At 52.7% G+C, this 13380-nt stretch overlaps 5 protein-coding genes across 5 annotated transcripts; 1 reads left to right on the top strand and 4 right to left on the bottom strand.

The window, feature by feature from the left end:
* Positions 1-309: 309 nt before the first annotated feature.
* On the bottom strand, positions 310-2138 carry K460DRAFT_370389 (Paf1-domain-containing protein). Its single transcript, XM_040934149.1, has 2 exons — positions 1778-2138; positions 310-1725 (listed from the first exon to the last, which is right to left on the bottom strand). The coding sequence occupies exons 1-2, from the start codon at positions 2034-2036 to the stop codon at positions 626-628; spliced, it is 1359 nt and encodes a 452-aa protein (XP_040784985.1). The 5' UTR covers positions 2037-2138; the 3' UTR covers positions 310-625.
* Positions 2139-2326: 188 nt separating this feature from the next.
* K460DRAFT_370390 (uncharacterized protein) lies at positions 2327-3563 on the bottom strand. Its single transcript, XM_040934150.1, has 2 exons — positions 3311-3563; positions 2327-3258 (listed from the first exon to the last, which is right to left on the bottom strand). The coding sequence occupies exons 1-2, from the start codon at positions 3536-3538 to the stop codon at positions 2608-2610; spliced, it is 879 nt and encodes a 292-aa protein (XP_040784986.1). The 5' UTR covers positions 3539-3563; the 3' UTR covers positions 2327-2607.
* A 1219-nt stretch (positions 3564-4782) lies between these two features.
* K460DRAFT_293152 (uncharacterized protein) lies at positions 4783-6082 on the bottom strand (the record flags this gene model as incomplete). Its single annotated transcript, XM_040929395.1, has 5 exons — positions 4783-5549; positions 5612-5734; positions 5775-5835; positions 5888-5954; positions 6006-6082. The coding sequence occupies 5 exons, from the start codon at positions 6080-6082 to the stop codon at positions 4783-4785; spliced, it is 1095 nt and encodes a 364-aa protein (XP_040784987.1).
* Positions 6083-7844: 1762 nt separating this feature from the next.
* Positions 7845-8835, top strand: K460DRAFT_292652 (uncharacterized protein; the record flags this gene model as incomplete). The annotated part of the gene is made up of 3 exons (XM_040929363.1): positions 7845-8010; positions 8068-8652; positions 8705-8835. 3 exons carry the CDS (start codon positions 7845-7847, stop codon positions 8833-8835), a joined length of 882 nt encoding a protein of 293 aa, XP_040784988.1.
* A 605-nt stretch (positions 8836-9440) lies between these two features.
* K460DRAFT_346267 (DNA repair and recombination protein RAD26) lies at positions 9441-13139 on the bottom strand (the record flags this gene model as incomplete). Its single annotated transcript, XM_040931300.1, has 1 exon — positions 9441-13139. One exon carries the CDS (start codon positions 13137-13139, stop codon positions 9441-9443), a length of 3699 nt encoding a protein of 1232 aa, XP_040784989.1.
* Between the last annotated feature and the right edge of the window lie 241 nt (positions 13140-13380).

Genomic DNA, 13380 nt, shown 5'->3' on the forward strand with positions numbered 1-13380 from the left:
GCGCCCGGCAAATTCGTAATTTGATAAGTCGCGCGCGCATCCAGCTCAATTCTGTTCAAGCTTAACCACTTCAGCCGGGTGGGGTGATGCAGAAGATTACAGGTTCGAGCCCTGCTGCGTCTAGTCTTCTTTTTGGCTTTGGATTAGGTGTAGGCCGTGGTTCTAGGAAGAAGACAGGGAAGGAGACAGTGAAGTGGGAGAGATGACATAGTAGCTATTAGACAACATCCTTTGTCAGTGACCCCTAGCGTGCATTTGCCACTAGGAAAATACTATAAAGATGATATAGAGTAGTATTGTGAAACACGAAGCCTTAGTGTGTGTGTGTGTGTGTGTGTGTGTGTGTGTGGAGCTCAGTAGTGTACCTGTAGAGAATATTCCTTCATTCGTGCAACTCTGCCATGGATATTCAGTGCCTCAAGACCGACGGTGTTATTAAGCGTCGCTACATGCATGGACCAGTGGAGAACTAATCAAACCCAGATAGTAATTCTCCTTTATATCGTACTTGCGGTAGGTAGGTGGTGCACATTTTCAACCTCTGGACGCCAACGCTGATGATTAAATCAAATCCACTTTAGGGCAGACATACCCTACTTCAGCCAGTCTCACAGCCTCGCTAAACTTACACCTCAACACCCTCAGCCCTCCGCCTAAACACCTCCCTCCTTTCCGCCTCACCGCCTGGCTCCCGTCCCGCAGCCTCAATTACATCCACCTTCTGCTCCTCGCCCACCAAGTCGACTCGACCGGGTCGTCGTGGCCGAATGCTCGTCTTCTGGATAATGGGGTAAAAGTACGCCGCCTTTTGTAACTTGGTATCCCTCAGCCTCTGCTCTGCATGTCTCTCCGGATCATGCAAAGCCAGCGCCACCACGTCGCCATAGGTATCGTGTGGGTCGCCAACCTGTTGCGACGTCTCATACGTGCGGACGTTCTCGTATTTGAAGCATTTGCGCGGTTGGCCTTCGTCGTCTTCGGCAATGTCGAAATCGATGTCTGCGTCGTTTGTGGGGTCGTGCGTTGTGAAGTTGCGTTTGATGCCGTGGACTTTGTCTTTGCTCGGGGGCAGGAAGAACTCGAACTGGTATCGCGGGATAGGTACCGGTGCTGTGTGGTCGTTCTTGTGTGCTTCTCGCTCTTGGTGGTACAGGTCTTGGTCTTGTATCGTCTGACCGGCTGGACGAAGGAGTGCGACATCGAGACGTGCATCGTACGAGGGGTCGAGAGGGTTGTTGATTGGCGGCGCCGTGAACTTGAAGACCATGTATCCACCCGTGTCAGGTGTGGCGTCCCAGTCTGGCAGAAGCGGATAGGAATCGAGGAGTTTGAGGCTGGGGTTCCTAGGATTCTTGGGCTTGTTCCAGGCTTGTCGCTCTTCAGGTGTTGTGTCTGCTGCCCTGAGGTTCTCTGCGCTGTCCTGTCCGTTGTACGCGTCCGCCGGATATGCGATATTGAAGCCCTTTAGTATGTGTCTGGCGATGTTTGTCGGGTCGTCCAGAGACGTCTCTGCCGTCTTCCGCTTCCTTCGCAGGCGCATAGTGTTCGTCGAGTTACTAGACTCAAACTTTGACCCGCCTGTTGTGCTGGAGGTGACATATTCGGTTCGTCGCAGGAAAGTGATGCTCGTCGCATTGTTATTCACTTTTCCGAGCGCATTGGGCGGGCGCATTAATGCCCTATCGGCAGCATGTAGTGGCGGTGGTTGTGGCATCGCCTGGATAGCTATACTACGCGTTAGGTTGTGAAAGAAAGCGCGCGCTATGCTCCCTCTTACCAGATTCATCGCCATCGAAGACCTTTGGGATACCGACCAAGTCGATTGACATGCCCAGCTCAGCATCCGCCTCGATATTCAGCGGCTGTTCACGCGCGAGCCTGGAAGCAAACCCCGCTGAAGTGTATTGTCCGCTTGAAAGACCAGTGTTGGGGATGTCGAGGAGCTTGGGAGGACATGGCGGCGGAGGCAGCGCGTTGGAGTATCTGATCTTCGCAATATAGTCCTGGTGGACAACTGGCCGCGCGGAAGAGCTCATATTATCAACTAGGTGGTGGTAAGAGTCGTGTGGTGGTCTTTGCGGGTTCCAGGTCGCTCAAAGAAAGTTGAGGGAGCTTGAGATGCCCGAAAATCATCCGACGATTCACTCCCGCCAAGACCGTAACCAAATCGCGCCTTCACCTGATTGCTCGACTCCATATCAAATATCAAGTGCGTGCTCAGATATGAATATCGCAAAATGAAATGATTTTTGCTCGTCATCACAGAGCCTTTGCACATAGCCTAATGCACAGGCGAGCATTGAAAAATAGCAAGTCAGCGTAGCGACCGTGATAGTTATTAGGTATAGTGATTCTATGAAGACCCCTCCTATATATACAAGTTCCCCTGCCACCCATTACCACGGGTCATTAGTTTCTAGTATTCCTGCCAAAGGGCATGCCAGCCGCTGCCCATCTACCCAAACGCCGATTCCGGTTTCCACTCAGAGCTCGGACCTTATATGGGGTGAGTGGTGAGTAGTCCCACGATGGCTCAAACCATCGGACTTTTGGCAGTTTCACGGGTTGATATCAGTATCTTGTCGTTCGATTCATCTTCCCGTTGATTTACTGAGCCTTCCTGAGCTTGGCAATCTTCTTTTCCCTTCTCTTCTTGGAGGCCTCGGCACCAGCCTCGGTGTCAAGGCAGAAGTCCCACCACCTGAAGCTGCTCGCATAGTTTCCAATAAACTTCTCGTGGTGCACATCATGATGTTCAGCGCCAGCCCAGAAGGGCAGGAAGTGGTGCAGGCTCCAGGGGAACTCGTAACCGCTGTGCGCATCGATGGCCTGGAACAGACGGAGCACGATCCAAGTGTACATGGTCAAAATGTGAAGATCCTTGGTGATGGCGCACCATATGATGGGTGCACTGACGGTTCCAAAACCAAGCACCATGACCTCGATGGGGGAGGCATATTCAGCGGCGAGGCCGAACGGAGCCGAGTACTGATGGTGAATCTTGTGGATGTTCTTGTAGAGGAACGAGCTTGCGTGCATGAGGCGGTGCATCCAGTAGTGCCAGGCGTCCTCGAGGACGAAGAAGATGGCAATCTGGTAGGCCATTGTGAAAAGGCTGGGGAACGGGACAGAGGTGCCGAGACCAAAGTACTGGCATATAGGGTGGAAGAGCCAGATCTGAGGGAGCTCGACAGTAAAGTGGGAAACGAGGACGAGGAGGGCGCATTGCAGCTGTTCCCAAGCGGTGGGGATTTTTGCCTGCTTGCCGTTAGCTTTGATCGTGCCTACGCTCGCCATGGTCTGGACATACCGGTTGAAGCTTGTACCGCCTGAAGTACGGAATGGTGTCGACGATGATCCAGGGTAGCGAGCGCCCGAAGTAGAATGCCTCATGGATGACAAAAGACATGATACCCGTTGCCAGGACGTCGTTGCCCATCCATGTGTACCATGCGAGCCACATCTTCTCGAAGTAGTTGAGCTGGACATTGTACTTTGAGATCTCCTCGAAGGAGCCCCAATACGTGTCCTGCGCCATTGGCGTCAGGAAGGCGGTGGAATTCCTGGCGCAACCGTTAGCACCTGGGTGTATTCGCCACGCGTCTTATCGGGCACGTACATTGTGGCTGCGTTGCGATAACAATGAAAAGTTGCTGTGCGCACTTCTCGTCGGTAGAGGCTCACAAAAGAAGGACTGTGGGAGGAGTGAGAGGCTCGGTGGCGAGGGGTGTGGTGCAGTGAAGAGGGGAGTAAAAGAAGAGCAAAGGAGGCGGATTAAATTGGAGAAGGTTGACGCCCTGATCTGCGTTCGCACCACTTTGGCAGCTCAGGGACAATCGGTTCCGGGTGGATGCTAGGGCGTAGTGGCAAGCTTTAGTGCCTGCTGCGGGCTGGCTAGAACCAATGAGCCACCGCTCTTCGACCCTCATTTTGTTTCACCGCCTTCCGCTGCAGGGGCAGAGTTCTGCGGCTGCGGGCTACGAGATGCCGCATCACACCAGTCGGCCTGCGCTGGGTACGCAAAACCCCAGTGTATCATGTCACTGTGAACCCACCATATGCCCATGACGCCCACATGGCTCTTCCCGTCGCTTCTCATGTCGAACCACATTCGTGGCCTTGCGGCGCTGCTCCTGGCTTGACGTGCGGCAATCAACAGCGCGGCCAGTAGCGGCAAAGACACAACTTCTTGTGGCCCAGGAGCGTGTAGTCCTGAAGATGAAGAAACGCTGATTTCCATTTATTACTGATATGTTTGTTGAAGACCGGGGGATTGCACAACTTTCCACAAGAGCTATCCGCTCTCCATAGGATCGTTGTCAACAGCGTACAACCAGTTCATTTAAAATGTAGAACCTAATGGAATCCAAATCTACAGCGTGCTTTTGTTGAGAGCTTCTATTGTCCGACTTTGCTGTCTTCTCCCCGTCCATTCCCTTCCTCGAAAGCCATCTGCTTCTCCACCTCGACTCTCCTGGCCTGCCTTGTGAGCTGCGTACGCCCACAGTCCTAGACTACGACGCAGCCCAACAGTATGAAGAAATGTCATATGTAATAGTCCAAGGCCATGTGCCATTTGTGCGAGGCAAATGTCTTAGGCAGACTTGCTCCGTAGGCTTTCACCAATAGAACTTGTCGATGCCTTGGATCTTCCCGGCCTCATCTGCATGATATGTAATATCGGATACGGGACTCTTTCTCTTGATTAACCTCATCGTAGATTCCAACGCCACACTCTGCTCGTCCATGTGCCATTCCCATGCGGGGTGCACTGTCCCATCATCAACCGGAAAGCACTTGGCGAACCTGAGTGCCGTCCCATATGGTCGAGCCCCATGTCGATGCGCTACGCATTGGCTTAATGGGCGCAAGTGAGCTCCTAGGTGGCCTAAATTCCGTGTCGCTCTCCCCAAACGTCGGGCTAGGTGAGGGAATGATAGGCGTTCTAGGCATCACAGGGCTCAAGGGCGTTGATCCATCCCCAACCAAACGCACAGCCGGGCTCGGGCTGGGCTGCTCTCTGCTCCTCACTTTTGTCAACGCTCTGCGGAAAATGGGCCGTAGAAATGGTATCGAAGCCGCAACTATGCCCGTGTGTTGCTCGACTTGACTCCAGATCAACAGGTTGGCGGTATTATTGCCTTGATTCACAAGGTCGGACAGCCAGAGCACCATAATACGGAGCCTGACTGCGGAAGCGACAATGGCCAGTAGACCGACTGAGAAGATTGCGATGAGCTCCAAGCGCCGCCTCAGCGGCAATGTCTGAAGATTCAAGAAGAAGAGGATCGGTAGCGTCCATATCATCACATCTGTGACGAGGTTGAATGCCGCATTGAAGAGCCAGAAATGTCCTGGGTTATAGCATTGCGCTGCATGGATCCCGTGGAGTCCAGCCTCGAATACTTTGAACGACCATGCGTCAGCGATCGGGTAACACATGAATATAGCGGCGAAGATCATGGAGGCACCGCCTAGTAGAATGATGGTAAGCAGAGCGCGGACGACGTAGTGGAAATGTTTGTTCGAGGCGGCAATGTGACTGTAGACTAGGATGGTACTACATCAGCGGAGTACTTCAGGACTACCATGCAGGCGGCATACAACGTACAGAGTAGTATGGACGTCTTGATCAAGCATAGATCGAGGATGTAGTTCACGCGATAGGTCCAGAACATCAACAGTGACCCGGTGACTACCTCTGCAAAGGTCTCTCTATTCTGCCAAGACTTAGCTGGGACGCATAAAGAGCTTGAATCGGCTTACATGAACACCACTGTAGTCTAAGAAGTGGATCATATACCAGTTGACAACGGCGGAGCCCCATGCTGCGATCTAGTATTGGTAAGTCGTGGCTTCTTCACAGCGCGGTGGAGGAGATGCGTACGAGCGCGAGCAACATACACCAGTCCGAGGCGCTGAGTTTGCCCACGAGAAAGTGGCGACTGTAGAACCTGGAGAGTGAGTAACTGCTCGAATCATACGTCAGTAGGAGTAGTGGTTACCTCAATGCTACGATGAGCGTTGATATTCCCGTAAGTACAAATGCCAGTATCACCGACAGTCTTCCATGAACCGCCATTGATGATCCGTGACCCACTAGCTACTCTTGAACTGAAAGACGGAAGACGTCGTCAACGAACCACAGCTACGACAGTGGCATGAAGAAGCGATGGACGTCTAAAGCAGGCGCTGGCTATCAAACATATAAAACGCGGCGCCACGGCTGCTGACCCCTAGATGGCGTTTCGTTACTTGTAAACTTGAGGAGGGAAATCATACATCGGAGCTGCAAGCCGCAAGGATATGAGCCAGGAGAAGCCTGTCGCGGATCTGCAAAGTACCATGCACCTGAAATTGGTAGTAAGGTACCAACAATGCTGGGCCTCCACGTTGCCTTTGTCTCTCCACACTCAGATATATGAGAAGGCCGATAGTAGTCTGTCACGTTCATATGTTTCCCCGCATTTGTACGACGCGTAATGTTTGGGCGATTGCGACTGCTGGCATTACCAGGGCAGCGAAGTTGCGGTTAAATCAATATGAGAGCTTGGACCTGCAGCGTCTGTATAACCCAGGTATAGTATAGGTATTATCACACCGTCGGCCAATTGTTTGAACTGTACAGACTCGGCTGAGGACCAGAACTGATCCCAACCGTTTACAGGCTGCTGTCCGTAACGAGTGCGGAATTGAGGTTAAAGCTGACTCGAATCAGCACCCCGTCCCATCTACAACATGATGTAGGCCAGCTGCACGTAATTGATGCTTCGTCGGCGCATGAACTAGCAGGTCCCCTTATACAGGCTTCCTTGGCAAGCAATATCCATGGGCTGGGTTGTGATGCAGTGAGGCCTGTGACCAGTATGACTGCCGCCTGGTCCGGCAATTGCAACGCTGGGAATATTTCCCAAGGTTGTTTCCGCTCCTGTTGTCTAGTTGATGACATAGTAGATGTACGCGATGCCTCCAGGAGCACTTGGTTCTATGTCAGCCCTACCCGACTCCGCTTCATCACTACGTCGGATTGGGCGAGGCGTATACATGGTGTGGAAAAGATACGATGAGATGACAGATCAGCTAAACAACGTCAATGATGAAACACAGAGCACCGGGGCGCTAGAAAGGCGTTGCGGCGCATCGCGAAAGAGGGCTGAAGCTGAGGGCTGCCTGGGTGGCTATGTGATGTCTTTGGATGCAGCGTGGCTCGGAAACAAATGGTTTGTGTTGGGGAGGCGTGACAAAGGGTTCTGCCAAGATTGGAAGGAGGGACCGGCACACCAGCGAAGGAATTTGCAACGCGACAGCCACTCCTTTTAAAGTGCAACATACCATGGAGAGAGAAAGAAGCGAGAATTTGGCAACTACATAGACACTGGCGCAATGCGCTTGATGGTGACCTACCTCGTTTTCACAGTGGAGCCATGTTTAAATATAGCCGTGCAGGTGGCGTCCAAGTGCTCCCGGCCAACGCCCAGGCTCAGGTTGGAAAAGCGCAGTCCGCCCCTGTGTATCGCTTTTCCACCCATCATCCGCCCTCCTATCCAGCTTGACACGACCTCTCAATCGCTAACCGCCCTTTCTTGACGCCTTCCATCTGCCTATTCCTTCGCCAGTCGCTCGTTTTTCGACGAAGGAGTGCCATTCAGCTTGCTTGTACAACCCACCCGTGTGCCTGCCGCGTCCTTTCGGCTTGTTGACATCCGCCCGAACACCAACAATTGTCGTTGCACCACCGCCCCCACGAGTCCATCCTCCCGCTCGCTTCTCCGCATCACCTCGACAAGAGCCCTGCCGCTTCGACTTTCGATTCTTTCCGTTTCTTGAGACACTTGGGCTGCAACATGAGGCCGTCACAGCTGCTCGCCGCCGTTCTGGCCATGTCATCTGTCTCGGTGGCCCTGACGGATGCTTTTGACAACATACACGCCCTAGCAGACGTCAAGGACGTACTCTTCGGACGACAAGACAACAACAATAATAACAACAATAACAACAACAACAATGACAGTACGTTCATTCTCGCAGATTGACCAAAGCCAATTACTGTACTGACGCACGACTCAGACAAAGCCACCTCAGAAGCACCGAAGAGCTCAGAAGCACAGCGATCGTCAGCTACGCCTGCACCCACGAAATCGGACAACAACAAGGACAACAATGATGATAAAAAATCCACAACTGAAAAGGCAGCGAGTGGCTCAGGGAAGGAGTCGGGCAAGGGTACCAAGACTACCGGAAAGCCCAAGGAGACAAGTTTCGACGCCCGCTTGCCCGCTGGTGGGCTCTCCATGGTCACCCCAGACGCCGTCGCAGGCCAGCCATTCTACAAAGTGGGCGACTGGATAACCTTCGCCTGGAACTACACTTCGGTGTCCGTAACACCGTCAGTCATTGATGTCCTCGCATCGTGCACTGCAAATCAAGCCACCTATACCATCGCCGTCAACATATCGGCGTCTCAAACCAAAGTACTGTGGGACACGAAGAACACACCAGACGGCCAGGCACCATTTCTTACGGAGAAGTACACACTGATAGTCTACGATGCCGACTTGAGTGTCAGCGCCGTTCCTAAGCCAGGCCATTTCGGTTCTTTTACCGGCTTCACCTTCGGCATGTACACACCGCAGCCGGCCGTAGCATTGGGTGGTGAGTATACTTCACATCGCGTCCTGTGACCAGCTCGACTAACTATCCCTAGATTTCAGATGCGCAAATTGCAACAGCGCCCTGTCCCAGTTCGAAAGGATGACTTTCACAGCCCTCCTCATGACCACTGGTACCACCATCGGCTCGCTCCTCTACTTTAGCCACGCTTTCGGCTTATTGTAAACCTCGCAATCCCAACCGCATGCCCTCAAAATGGCACCTCATCGCTTACGATAACGGCATTCCTTACGCTTCACACCTGTCTATATATTACACTCTCTACGTCATTTAAAAAGATGGAGCTGGCGCTGCGGGCTCGATAGCGTTACAGCATGGTTATTGCGCAAAACTTTACAATCATTTTCGGTCGATCTAGTCCTGGTGTACGGCGCTATAAATTTGGAAATGCATCTTGTGCATCTCGGGGACAGGCATGCATTTTAATACTCTAGAAGGCACTCCTGCCAGAGACGTAACGTAGTGGACACTAGATATAGTAATGTTGGTGTTGCATCTGGTCACGATGTTGATGTAGCATAGCAAATATTGAAGCGATATCGAACACTTGAAATCATCTTTAGAAAGTACTGTTTGTTTCTGTGTTGATGAACAGAGTGCGGAATGCTGGCCAGCGCTTGGCAAGAATGCAGTGGTATCTTCCCAGAAATCCCGAACGCCATGCTCGCGAAAATAATGCACCGTTAGATGCTACTACCTTCGTCAATATAAAAAAATGTGCTCCACTTAACAACCCATCTCGCTTGATGAAATCGCAACGCTTAGTCGTCTCATCCGCGCCCAGCTGCTCGTGGCGTCCTCCACTCATCCTTCAACACCCACCGCCCCCTCTGTGCACTGCCACTCTTCTCCAACGTCGCAATGAGCTTCAGCATCTCCTTGAACTCTTCGTTCCTGCCCGGCTGCGCACGACAATAGTGATCGAAATGATCGACCAGCATGCGTGAAGGCACAACGCCGCCATGCGTCATCATAAAGTCGCGGATCATCTCGAGCATACGGCGGCCGCGGAAGGACTGCGGTGTCGTAGCTGAAGGAGTAGATGCGCGGGACGAGGATGCAGATGTGGTGTTGGGGGTGGCGGATGCAGGATTGGGACGGCCTTGACGCGCTGCTAGGTTGGATAGGATGGAAGTCGATGACGGGCCTCCGCCTCTGCCACCCCTTGTGGACCCCCTCGGGGCATCAGGCCGTCCTGCCTCGCCATATTGACCCGTCCACGTTGGCACACCAGCAGGTACCTGGCGGGCCTCTTCCATGCTCTTCTTTAGCTGCTCAGCGGCAAGGGCAGCTTGTCGCTTTGCTTCACGTTGAATGAAGGCGGGATCAGCTTGTACCTTGCGCCTGCGACCCCCCGCTGTGGAGTTTACGATAGCTTCGTGTTCGAGGACCGAGTGGACGCCTGTTCTGGCGAAAATCGTGGACATTAGGCGAGAGTCTGTTGGCGCTTCCTTCTCAGCAGTGTTGGCTGAGCCATCTGGTCCATTGGTAGTGGCACTGGTATCTTCACCGTCAGGGATTGGAGCTTTGAAAGCCTCGGATCTCGAAATGCCCTTTACGGCGGCGAGGTCTCCGGCTGCTGTAGCATCCGGTGCTGCCGTCTCCCCATTCTCCTCAAATGTGACTTCACTCCCGCGGAACATACTTCCAGTTTCTGTTTCGCCATCCAGACTCTCGCCACCTAGTGTAAACAAATCGTGTAAATCGCTCATCTGAAATGTTTGACGCTGTTTCGGATCCTTCAACACCTTATTCGTAAGGAACTGCTTGAAGATCTGCCGATGGTATATCTTCTCTTCAATAGTACCTGCAGACATCAGACGGTATATCTCAACCTCTCGTTTCTGTCCGAGACGCCACGAACGCTCTCGCGCTTGAATGTCGGTTGAAGGATTCCAGTCTGGGTCGTAAATGATGACACGGTTAGCGCCCGTCAGGTTGACGCCCAAACCTCCGACCTTCGTCGTGAGGAGGAAGACGTCCAAATTGGGGTTGTTGTTAAATTCATCTACGAGATCCTGGCGGTCCTTGATAGGCGTCTCCCCATCCATACGGCGCCAATTGATATCAGGTAGTTGGTTGAGAAACCTTTGTAGAATATCAAGCATGATCCGGTGTTGAGCGAAGAGCAGTGTCTTGTGTCCACCCTTCTTCCAAAGCGAGAGCAGCTCTTTCACAACCTGCATCTTGCCAGATTTGTTTGGAGCACCGTAGTCGTATCCGGGCTTCTTCGAAAGTGTCTTGTGCTCCGTTAGATCCGGATGATTGCACACTTTACGCAGATAATCTACACCAAATAACATCTGGCGCTTGCCATTCGAAATTGATTTCATATCCTCTGATGCCAAAAAGCCCTCGTATGCCATGCGCTGCTGACGCGTCAACTTGCAGAACAGCACCTGCTCCTTCTTTTGCGGTAGGTCGGTTGCTACGTCGGCTTTGAAACGCTGAAGTAGGTAGGGGCTGACTGCATCCTTGAGAGTCTCTGCGCATCGTACTGCCGTCTCAAACTCTAGGTTTGATGCATTCGCGTAGCCACCACGTTTGATGGGAAACTCAAATTGATTCCTGAAGCTGACGAGTGTCCCGAGGCGCATCGGAAAGACGAAGTCGAACAACGACCATAACTCGGTTAGATTGTTCTGCATTGGTGTGCCTGAAAGAATGATGCGATTCGGCGTCCGCAGCTCCTTGCAATGAATCGTGATTGACGTGTTAGGATTCCGAATTTTATGACCTTCATCTAAAATGGCGCACTCCCACTCAGTCGGTATCAAAAACTCAGAGTAAGTTTGAAGACCAGAGTACGTGGTGACAAGAACATGACCATCTCGCTTGACCTTCTCGAGAATCTTCTTGGCGGCTTTTCCAGCGCCAGTCAAAGTCGTATCGTAGTCACCATAGCTCCGCAGTTCCATCTCTCGTTCTAGACGGTCTTCTCGTCGAGTATCTAACATACCACTGCCAGAAGTGTGCAAGATTGAAACCCGTAGAGCAGGCCACCAGCGGTGGAACTCGTTGACCCACTGCTTCATGACGGTAGCCGGACATACCACAATGACAGGCTTCGTGAGTAGCTTCGAGTAGTGTAGACCAGCAACGAAGGAGATGGCCTGGATCGTCTTGCCCAGGCCCATCTCGTCGCCAATGATACCACCAACATTCTGCGAGTACAGCTCCCAGAGCCATTGCACGCCAGTCTTTTGGTAGTCAAACAACGCCGGATAGATATCGCCTGGAATCCGAAAACCGCCATCGAACTCGGTATCAGCCTCAGTAGGGTGAGGTAGGAAGCATTCGTCTTCTTCGTCCTCGTCCTCAGCAATGGCCTCACCGTCCTTCTCTTTTGCCTTCTTCCTCGCGGTAGCACGGTTCTTCGTCCAGTTCTCCATTCGTTTCCTATATACCCGCTCATTGCCATCGTCTACACCTGCAAGGTCCTCCTCTACCGGTTCCTCTCTCGGAGCAGTCCTTGCTTTCCTTGCCTTCTTGCCACCAACTTTACGTTTGCGACTAGTAGCCTCTTCTGCATACGAATCATCTTGAGTAACATCATCCGACTGTCCCTCAGACTCGTCTAATATCGCAAGCTGACGATCGGTCAGGCCGGGCTCGAAAGCGTCGTCGGATTCGGCGTCGGTAGTTCCATGGGCAATGCTTGACTCGCGTGACCCTAGTGTATCACTGAGCCGAGTTGTCTTCCGCCGCTTGCTTGATCGCGGTGTCGACTGTGGGCTAGGAGCCTCTGAGCTGGACTCTACATCTTGAAAGCCGGGCTTCATGAGATTGCGATGCGACACTGGGCCCTTGGCAGCCTCCTCTACCATATCCTCGACCTCAGCATCCAGCATAACTTCTCCCAGTGTTCCTGCTCCAGGCTGGTTTTGCGCCAACTTTGAGAAGGGTGTGATTTTGCCCGTTCGTATAAGGTAGTCGCGCTGACTCTCATGTGGTAACGGTCCGCTGACGCCGTCCTCGGTGGTCTGCTTCTCTCCAGGCACCTGATGCCGTTCGTTGATGCGCTGCTGTATCGCGTCCATATCCGAATCCAAGTCTTCGATCTTCATTTGATATGCTGCAATCTCGCCGCGGAGCTTCGCCTTCTGCGTCGTGAGAGCGGGCAACGCCAACCGATTGCGTAGCTTTTGTATGGCTGCCTCGGCGCGCTTTGCCTCTAACTCTGCCTTCTCCATGCGCTTTCTATCTCGTGCATCAGCTTGCTCGGTGAGCAGCTGGTCCGCCTGGCGACCGATGTCTCGTTCCAAATCATCTTGCGCTCGAGTACCAGTCGTGAGGTACTTGAGCCGTGTTTCTTCGTCGGCGTCAGATGGTGGGTCTTCTATCAAAACTGGTGTCTCATTGTCTTTCGTGGCATCGTTTGGCTCAACGCCACTCGTATCTTCGATATTCGCGACGGTGATTTCGGGTGCAGTAGCTGGTGTAACCTCGTCTTCTCCCGGGGGAAGCATACTGAGCGTACGTACGCTCAAACGCGAGGGCGAAAACGCAATTCTAAACCGAGTAGAAATAAAACACAAAAAGGGCGGCAGAACGGGGTTGCTCGGGAGTGTGAAGGTGAAAGTTGCGCCGAAGGCAACAGTGGCGGGTGAAGATCAGAAAGACGTTGAGCACTTCTAGGCAGACAACATGTCCGCAAGATGGCAGTCAAAGCAAAGTTGACCCGGGAACGTAGAAGCGCAAGACGAATAA

Source organism: Cucurbitaria berberidis (genome assembly GCF_010015615.1).
Source record: "Cucurbitaria berberidis CBS 394.84 unplaced genomic scaffold K460scaffold_5, whole genome shotgun sequence".
Lineage (NCBI taxonomy): Eukaryota > Fungi > Ascomycota > Dothideomycetes > Pleosporales > Cucurbitariaceae > Cucurbitaria > Cucurbitaria berberidis.